General features: G+C 46.9%; 1 protein-coding gene across 1 annotated transcript in view; it reads right to left on the bottom strand.

The window, feature by feature from the left end:
• Window positions 1–1,161: 1,161 nt before the first annotated feature.
• nuak2 (NUAK family, SNF1-like kinase, 2) overlaps window positions 1,162–10,133 on the bottom strand; it is a 48,826-nt gene continuing 39,854 nt past the window's right edge. Inside the window, exons 5-7 of the mRNA XM_055654875.1 lie at window positions 9,523–9,642; window positions 6,726–6,858; window positions 1,162–5,695 (exon numbers count right to left, since the gene is read on the bottom strand). Of these exons, the coding sequence (XP_055510850.1) occupies window positions 4,578–5,695; window positions 6,726–6,858; window positions 9,523–9,642 (1,371 nt within the window). The 3' untranslated portion in view covers window positions 1,162–4,577. The remainder of the gene's footprint in view (window positions 5,696–6,725; window positions 6,859–9,522; window positions 9,643–10,133) is intronic.

Here is a 10,133-nt window from a genome sequence, read left to right as displayed (position 1 = left end):
GTCTACTGAATACAAGACAAATCTATGCAATCTGATCTGGGGTTGTAAACCTTTTATTGGTTTGGTATTAAGTTGGTGAATAGACGCTCCGTCTATTCCATGGTTAAAGTATTGAGTGTGAGGGCAGTGGACATTTCTTGTAACTTACACAGTAAATAAACTTGTAATCTGGTTTCCTCCCATATTGTAGGTTAACTGGCTTCCAGGACCGATTCCTGGGATGTCAGGACATCCCAGGAATGAAGAAAGACTGGATAGACTCGGCTTGTACTCGCTAGAATTTAGAAGATTGAGGGGGGATCTTATAGAAACTTACAAAATTCTTAAGCGGTTGGATAGGCTAGATGCAGGAAGATTGTTCCCGATGTTGGGAAGTCCAGAACAAGGGGTCACAGTTTAAGGATAAGAGGGAAGTCTTTTAGGACCGAGATGAGAAAATCATTTTTTACGCTACATCAGGTGAATCTGTGGAACTCTCTGCCACAGAAGGTAGTTGAGGCCAGTTCATTGGCTATATTTAAGAGGGAGTTAGATGTGGCCCTTGTGGCTAAAAGGATCAGGGGGTTATGGAGAGAAGGCAGGTACGGGATACTGAGTTGGATGATCAGCCATGATCATATTGAATGGCGGTGCAGGCTCGAAGGGCCGAATGGCCTCTACTCCTGCACCTATTTTCTATGATCTACCTGTGAAACGCTACAATGACTTCAGTAACAAAGTCAGCTGCCCCACCAAAAATAAATCATCTTCCTACTGGATCAAAACTTTCTCCTCCATCTGCCCCGACTATCTCTACATTTCTTCAACCGATCTTCAACTTTTGCTGAACATCAGATCACATCAGGGCAGTAGAGTTGATGCTTCACAGCGCCAGATGAGCAGCTTTAATCCTGACCTCGGGTGCCGTCTGCGAGTGCAGTTTGCACACTCTCCCGGTGACCGCATGGGTTTTCTCCCGGTGCTCCGGTAAATTGCCACCAATGTGTAAGATATATCTAGTGTATGGGCGAATGTTGGTTGCAGCGGCGTGGGGGGCTGAAGGGCCGGCTTCCACGCTATGTGTCTAAACTAAACTCGCCTGTATCCTCTGCGCACACACACAGTTTAGGTTACTGAAACACCCAGTTTAATAAAAGTAAGAGAGAAAAAAAACGAATCAGATTTAAGGCAATTTCTTTTATTGTGGCAAATGGAATTTAACCATCTAAAAAAAATAAATTAGCGTTATACAACAAAAACAAAATCACAGATTCTTCAGTCTTGACATTCTGTTTGATACAAATTACTCAGTAATTCAAGGAACACATGTACAAAGCATGTAGTCCACAGCAAGTAGGCAACAAGGCAAATATATCGTGTGGCCCCAGTTTCTGTACCTGGGGCATAAGCAAGTCCGAGACTCATGCTGGCCAAGAAACATTGGTATAAGCATGATCGCACTCATCTCCTATCCATTTGTAAATGGTCCCTGCTCTTTGCTTGACGATCATACTCCATCAATAGATAATGCCACAAGGCACCATGTAGGTTGGCATCAACCTTTGGCTGTGGGCCAATAGTCCAGGTGGATGTTGCTACATTGTCCCACGGCAAAGGGACTCAAACCTCCCCAACACCTATATCTTCACCTCCCAGGAAGCGTAAGCAACTGGCTTTAGGCGGTGGACCCATTAGATACCCCCCCCCCCAATCCCGTTCATGGCAACCAAAATCACTGCCTCAATCCGAGCCAAGATGACACGGCAGTAAACCATCAGATTCTAGCCTCGTGTAGCAATGGTCTGGTTGGACGACGAGATGGTTGAGGATTGAAAAGGAACAGGTCATTTCTTTGCATCTCCCCTACCTCCTCCACCATATCCAGAGTAGGGAGAAGAAGAATGTGAAAGTGGGAGTTGGGCCGCTCAGAGTGACGTCGGAATGCAATATCCAGTAGAACATTTCAAACACCGACTACCAAAGGTGAATGAAATATCTCGCTCGGTAAAGATGTTGAAGGTTATAGAGCAAAGATGATAAAATGAAGTTATGTTAGAGGAGTACTCTTGAGGAGTGAGGAGGAACTGACCAGATTGTCCTGATCCCCAAGTGCCCTTGCCCATTGAGATTTTACAAATTTGAACTAATCCTCTTCTTCAAATCTCCTCAGCACCTTACATGGCCCGTCAAGGGGCCAAAACGAGCTGCTATTTCACGCACAAGGGTGCAAAAGTGTTGAAGACTAGGAGGGCCTGGCAAAGTAGTGGATGATCTTACAGCTGCAACGGAAAGACTAAGAACCAATTTAAACCCCAACCAATATTTCTCTCTTGCACAATTCAAAAATAAAACTGCCAGTTATTGGAATATCACAGCATCATTCAAATCTATTTGCAATTATTAATTCACATATCAAAATGAGTTTGACTTTTTTTCCCCCCTATAAATTCCATACCAGTCTAGCAGAATGACAATAACTTAAGACGCAAAATGCTGGAGTAACTCAGCAGGATCTCTGGATAGAAGGAATGGGTGATGTTTTCAGGTTGAGACCCTCCTCCTGATCCGAGATGTCACCCATTCGATCTATCCAGAGATGCTGCCTGTTCCTCAGAGTTACTCCAGCATTTTGTATCTACCTTCGGTGTAAACCAGCATCTGCAGTTCCTTCCTACACAATGACAATAGGTTGTTGCCTTGATCATAAGGTTAAAAAGTCAACTGTATAAAGGTTTAAAGGGTTTGTCTGTGATTTCTGCCTGTGTTTTTATTTTCCTCCACTACTCCCTCACACAAACTGCCCTGTTTTAATCACCTCACTTGACAGGGTTGGAATTGGACACAGCAAGAGAGTCCCAGATAAACTCAGTTGCCTCACATAAAAAAACACATCGAAAATATTCACAAGAGAACAGAAAGAAAACTAACACAACGGCAGGCTGACTTTGCGACCCTTAACTCAAAATGCGATCGTTCATTCCATATTTTGAACACCTAACTTTTTCTTTTTAGAAAGCTGCATTGATACAAATAAGAAAATGAGGGGATAGGGGCGAGGAGGGAAGTGGGATTCAAGTAGGATTCAAATACTCGCTCAGAAACCAAGTTCACCAGTCGGAATTACATTCATCCAGTCACAATGGCATGCAACATCACAGCATATGAATACAAATCAAATACAGTAACACACACACACACACACAAAGTGCTAGAGTAACTCAGCGGGACAGGCAGCATCTCTGGAGAGAAGGAATGGGTGACGTTTCTTCAGTCTGAAGGAGGTTTTGAAAGAGATCCGCCTGACGGACAGTCCGAAGAAGGGTCTCGACCCGAAACCTCACCCATCCCCTTTCTCCAGAGATGCTGCCTGTCCCGCTGAGTTACTCCAGCATACCTTCGGTGTAGATCCAGCTTCTACAGTTCCTTCCGACACACGTACAGTAACGTAACCCTAGGCGGGAACGTTGAGGAGATGCCAGATTTTCCCTCCTCCACACTCTATCCCCTCAGTTTCCCTCCAAAAAAAATACAAAACTCAACATCCAAATCCAGAACACATCCAAACATTACAAATTATTTTTTTCACAATATCATCATGTATCAACGTCAGACCTTTCCCAGTAACAGGAAGACTGTCAAATAAAGCGTGTCACGTGTTAATTCTTCCCCCCCGGAAACACAATTCCCTTGCTGAAATCAACTGGCATCCATTGCTATTTGAAGATAATATTCATTTTTATTACAATTAACTAGTAGAAAAAGAATCTACTTCATTACAATAGTAAACGTCTTCGGACTTGCTTTTTTATTTACACACAGCCAATAGTCTGAAACGGAGAAGGGGAGTGGGTGGGGGTGGGGAAAACAATAAATTAACTTGCAAAATATATACACGTCTGACACATAAATAATAAACTCATTTTTCTCCATGGTGCAACTGTTCAGTTTCCCTGTACCTCCATTTATTTATTTTTTTGGCAGAGACAAGGCACCCATTTGCTGGCCAGCGACATGAGTATTTTTTTAAGCGGCCAAATGCATTGCTGGAATGCATGGATTCTTGTTTTAATGGTGGTTTAACACCACAGAAATTCTCAACCACATCCTCTTCAACCCCTACATGTTTTTCTTTTATGTTAAATAAAAGTCAAAAAGCCTTTCCTCTTTCCGACAATTCCGCAAACCTTATCCCTTTGTTTTAAATTCACAATCCCATCGACCACCTTTACACAACTTCTCCGCCTTCCCACTTTCACCACTCGGCCATCATCGTGCAAGGGTTGTACAGGTCACTTCCCAATTTAGGGCATTCCCCATATATCTTGCACCAGCAAGACACCCAACTGAATGAGCAGAGGAAGATATGTCCCCTTGCACAATGACTTGAATCTCCAACATCCCTCAACCTTGTATCACTTCCTAAAACCTCCATCTTCCTATCGCCACTTTCTCTTCCTCTCAGCTAACTTTTTCTTTTGTGACTTCAAGTGTTCACCTGGTCTGTAACCCTTCCCCACTCCCGTCACACAACGAGATGTAGTTAGGGCTTTGGGAGCGGTGGTGGGGAGGGGACGACAAGACCACCGAGATTGTCCCACTCAGATCAGCTTGTTGCAGATGGCCACCGCCTTTTTGTAGACCTCGGTCACGTTGTCCAAGTCCGTCAGGGAGAAGTTGCTGTCGGCCAGGTGGTCGGCGAAGCACTTCATCTTGCAGAGGCGGGGCCTGCAGTCCGTCTCTGCCGCGCCCAGGTGCAGCAGGTCGTCGGCCGAGACGCACGTGCGCATGGGCCGCCGCCGCTCCTGCCGGCTCTCGGGGAGGTCGAGGCGGTCGAAGGACTCGGAGGACAGGATGCTGTCCTCGCTCACCGCGCTCGACGGGTAGCCCCGGTGGGACGAGAGGCGGATGTCGGAGAAGGCCAGCTCGTTGAAGGAGCCCAAACTCTTCAGGGCGGCAGCAGCTTCCACCGCCGAGCCGGCGCTGCCGGAGGAGAACTTGCCGTTCCTCTTGAGGATCCCCTTGCGTCGGGAGGTCTGGTCTTTGGAGTCGTCGTAGGAGTCGCTGTTGGCTTCGGACATGGCGGCCTCGAAGACGGAGTTCTCATAGTCCAGCACGTCAGCCGACTCGCTCTGCTCCGGTGAGGAATAATACCCAGATTCTCGCTTTGCCGGCTTCTTCAGTATGCCCTTCTTTGGGAGGGGAGTGGACGGGCAGTCACGTTGCCCACTGGTTACTGCCGAGGGAACGCTGGCGTCCATGCGGGTGAAGACATCGTCCTCCAAGGCCACCGCGTGGCTGACGTTGCCCGCGCTGTGCGACCTGTGCTCGTGGTTGTTTCGCTTCTTCAGTATCCCCTTGGGCCTCTTCAGCAGAGACTTGCCCGGGCTCTCCGACGGAGCCCCCTCCTGCAGCGAGTGCGAGATGTCATTCTCCTTCTTCGATTTCTTCAGCGACCTCTGGCGCTCCAGCGGCGAGCTGTGCTGCTTGAAGAAGCAACGCACCTTGGAGCCGCTCTCGAAGACAATGCGGGACGAGCGCTGCATCCAATCCAGGGCGACGGTGGCCGGCGGCTCGTACTCGCACTCCCGCACCGACTCCATTTCGCAGATCTGGGTCTTGCAGCCCCAGTTAACCCACCAGTGCGTGGCGACATCTTCAATGGTGGCCCGGCGGTCTGGGTTGACCATTAATAACCACCGGATCAGCCCGCACGCATCTGCAAAAACACGGCACAAAAACCACGTCAGTCACAGCGATATATCCATAGAAACATAGAAAATAGGTGCAGGAGGAGGCCATTCGGCCCTTCAAGCCAGCACCGCCATTCATTGTGATCATGGCTGATTGTCCCCTATCAATAACCTGTGCCTGCCTTCTCCCCATATCCCTGGATTCCACCAGCCCTTAGAGCTCTATCTAACTCTCTCTTAAATCCATCCAGTGACTTGGCCTCCACTGCCCTCTGTGGCAGGGAATTCCACAAATTCACAAATCTCTGGGTGAAAATGTTTTTTCTCACCTCAGTCTTAAATGGCCTCCCCTTTATTCTAAGACTGTGGCCCCTGGTTCTGGGCTCGCCCAACATTGGGAACATTTTTCCTGCATCTAGCTTGTCCAGTCCTTTTATAAGTTTCTATAAGATACCCCCTCATCCTTCTAAACTCCAGTGAATATAAGCTTAGTCTTTTCAATCCTTCCTCATACGAGAGTCCCGCCATCCCAGGGATCAATCTCGCGAACCTCGCTGCACTGCCTCAATCACAAGGATGTCCTTCCTCAAATTAGGAGACCAAAACTGTAAAAATGTACACAATACTCCAGATGTGGTCCCACCAGAGCCCTATACAACTGCAGAAGAATCCAGCCAGACCTTTGTACTGTAAACCCTCGTTTTAATGAACCATGGGGGCAGGGAGGGATGGCGTTGGTTATTGCCGATTCTCCGCTGTAACCGGGTAAGGGAGTTCAGGTTCATCACCGATTTCCCAGTACCCTTGGTTGCAAAGCCTTGCCGGATTATCCCTTTTGCCGGATCGACAGAGATCAAGACTTTTTGGGGTGCCGAAAACTAGAAAGGAACTATCTAAAAAACGGAACCAGTGATATCCATTGCGAGTTTTGCACCCCGCCTACATTAATTTTCCAAAATTAAATCCATGGCGACAGTATTTCAATGGACGCAGAGAAATCTTGGAACAAACTGAAGTCACAAACGATACTCGATGAACCCGTGCGTCTTTGTTTACCTGAAGGTTTGGTTGGTTCTCGATATTCACCGTTGGTGATCTGTTTAACCAGGTTTTTGTAATCGTGCCCATCGAAAGGCATGGTGCCGTGGACCAGTGCGTAGAGCAGGACCCCCAAGGACCAGCTGTCAACCTGCCAAAGACAGTCACATTACCGTCAACTTGGAAACCAAATTAAAGCTGCACGAAGAATAAAACTCCTCCCAATGGGCGGCACGTTGGCACCGAGGTGCCGTACAGCGCCAACGCAGACACAGACCCCCCCGTCACCACTTGCACAGTCACCAACATGCCAAGAAACGCTTGAATAGTCAGGGTTACCGTCGAAGAAGTACTGAAGGTACTGTCGTGCATGAAGGCAGATATATCCAAACTAGAGAGGAACTTGCGGGAGCCCTGGTCGAAATTTACGAGTCGTTCTCAAGTACAGGAGAGGTGCCGGAAGACTGGAGGGTGGCAAATGTTGTGCCTCTTTTCAAGAAGGGCTCCAGGGAAAATGCTGGGAACTATAGGTCGGAGAGCTGTAGTTGGAAAGTTACTACATCTGTAGTTGGAAAGTTACTGGAGAGTATTCTGAGGGATGGGTTATACAGGCATTTGGACGGGCAAGGGCTGATTAGGGATAGTCAGCATGGTTTTGTACGTGGGAGGTCATGTCTCACAAATCTGATTGATTTTTTTTGAAGAGGTGACCAAAAAGGTTGATGAGAGCAGAGCTGTACATGTTGTGTACATGGATTTCATTCAGTAAGGCGCTCGACAAAGTTCTGCATGGTAGGGCTGCTCTGGAAGGTTAGATCGCTTAGGATCCAAGGAGAGATAGCAGAATGGATAACAAATTGGCTCCATGGAAGGAAGCAGAGGGTGATGGTGGAAGGTTGCTTCTCAGGCTGGAGGCCTGTGACTAGTGGTGTGCCTCAGGGTTCATTGCTGGGCCCATTACTGTTTGTCATCTACATCAATGATTAGGGTGCGAACATACAGGGCAAGATTAGCAAGTTTGCTGATGATACAGAAGTTAGTGGTTTTGCAGATAGTGAAGATGGTTGTGAACGATTGCAGCAGGATCTGGATCGAATGGCCAGGTGGGCGGAGGAATGGTTGATGGAATTTAATATTAAGAAGTGCGAGGTGTTGCATTTTGGGGTGTCTAACAAGGGCAAAACCTCCACAGTAAACAGTAGGCCTCTGGTTTGTCTTGTAGAGCAGAGGGATCTAGGAGTAAAGGTGGATGGCTCCTTGAAGGCCGAGTTGCAGGTAGATAAGGTGGTCATAAAGGCTTTTTGGTACTTTGGCCTTCATCAGTCAGAGTATTGAGTATAGACGTTGGGAGGTTATGTTGCAGTTGTACAAGACGTTGGCGAGACTGCATTTAGAATATTGTATTCAGTTCCGGGCAGCATGTTATAGGAAAGATATTGTCAAGCTCGAAAGGGTTCAGAACCGATTTACGAGGATGTTGCCAGGACTAGAGGGTGTGAGCTACAGGGAGAGGTTGAGTAGGCTGGGTCTCTATTCCTTGGAGCGTAGGAGGATGAGTGGTGATCTTATAGAGGTGTACAAAATCATGAGAGGAATAGATCGGGTAGATACACAGAGTCTCTTGCCCAGAGTAGGGGAATCGAGGACCAGAGGGCATAGGTTCAAGGTGAGGGGGAAAGATTTAATAGGAATCCGAGGGGTACCTTTTTCACACAAAGGGTGGTGGGTGTATGGAACAAGCTCCCAGAGGAGGTAGTTGAGGCTGGGACTATTCCATCTTTTAAGAAACAGTTAGACAGGTACATGGACGGGACAGGTTTGGAAGGATATGGACCAAGCTCAGGTAGGTGGGACTAGTGTAGCTGGGACATTGTTGGCCAGCGTGGGAGAGTTGGGTCGAGTGGCCCGTTTCCACACTGCATCACTTGATGACTCTTGTCCAAGGACCTTTCAGTGTTATTGTGGCTGCACCTATGGAGTGTTATAATCGTTGTGTTAAATTGGATTAATAGAATTGTTGGTAGTTTGCTTAAAGCCAACAATGTAAAATGTCAACATTCATCTTATAAAGGAAAGGCCCCATGGGTTTATTTGCAAACACTCTATAATCTGATCTAATATATTGATATATATTCAGCTAAGATTGCCCTTTATACAATATGAATTGATTCCATCCCCAGATCAACTTGCATAATGCAACACAGTTGCATGGAATTTCCAATACATAAGCAGGCTCGTTCAATGACGTTTGGACAGGTACATGGGTAGGACAGGTATAGAGGGATAAAGGCCAAACAAAGGCAGGTGGGGCATGTTGGTCGGCATGGGCATGTTGGGTTGAATAGTCTACTTCCATGCTGTATGACTGACTCTTTGTCTCAACAAATCTATACCAAAGGTAGACACAAAGTTCTGGAATAACTCAGTGGGTCAGTCAGTATCCCTGGAGGAAAAGGATGGGTAACATTTCAGGTCAGGATCCATCATCTGTTGCTACCTGAAACATCACCCATCTGTTTTGTCCAGAGGTGCTGCCTGTCATTCTCAGTTCCTCCAGCACTTTGTGTCTACCTTTGGTATAAACCAGCATCTGCAGTTCTTTTGTTTCCAAATCTATGCCGAAGATGATTCAAAGGTTATACTGAAGAGGGAAAGATAGATCAGCCATGATTGAATGGCAGAGTAGGCCCGATGGGCCAAATTGCCTAATTCTGCACCAGGAATTTATGAACAGTTGGTATCATCACATCCCAATGGCCGAATGGCCTCCTGCCATGATTTATTCCCAGGATTCCTTAAAGAGAAGGAACCTCACCTCAGGACCCCTGTAAGGCCGGCCATTGACGATCTCCGGAGAAGCATACAAGGGGCTGCCGCAGAATGTTTGTAAGAATCGGTCCTGGTGGTATAAATTGGACAACCCAAAGTCAGCAATCTGGAAAGGAAAAAAAAAAGAAATAGGTTAGTAATCCCGAAGTGGCTAAGGTTTGAGTTTGAAGACGGGTTCCAACCCGAAACATCACCCATTCCTTCCCTCCAGAGATGCTGCCTGACCCGCTGAGTTACTCCAACATTCTGTGTCTATCTTCGGTATAAACCAGCATCAACAGTTGCTTTCTACACATCATGGTTCTGGAATCTGAATCTGAATTGAATGGTTCAGTCTTCATTAATGATGTTAATAAAATTTAATATAAACATCCATTCCCCTTTGCTCTACATATTGTACTTGGTATATCTTGCTATTGAGGGAGTGAAGTGTAGGTGCATGGGGTTGATTCCCAGGGTGGCGGGACTGTCATATGTTGATAGAATGGGGATGGCTGGGCTGGTACACTCTGGAATTTAGAAGGATGAGCAGCAATCTCAAGGGATTGGACACGCTAGAGGCATGAAACATAAGTTGTGCGAGAACAGCATGAAACA

This window comes from Leucoraja erinacea, chromosome 24 (genome assembly GCF_028641065.1).
Source record: "Leucoraja erinacea ecotype New England chromosome 24, Leri_hhj_1, whole genome shotgun sequence".
NCBI classification, from domain to species: domain Eukaryota; kingdom Metazoa; phylum Chordata; class Chondrichthyes; order Rajiformes; family Rajidae; genus Leucoraja; species Leucoraja erinaceus.
Note: the sequence above shows the minus strand (reverse complement) of the source record. Positions and strands in the feature narration are given on the sequence as shown.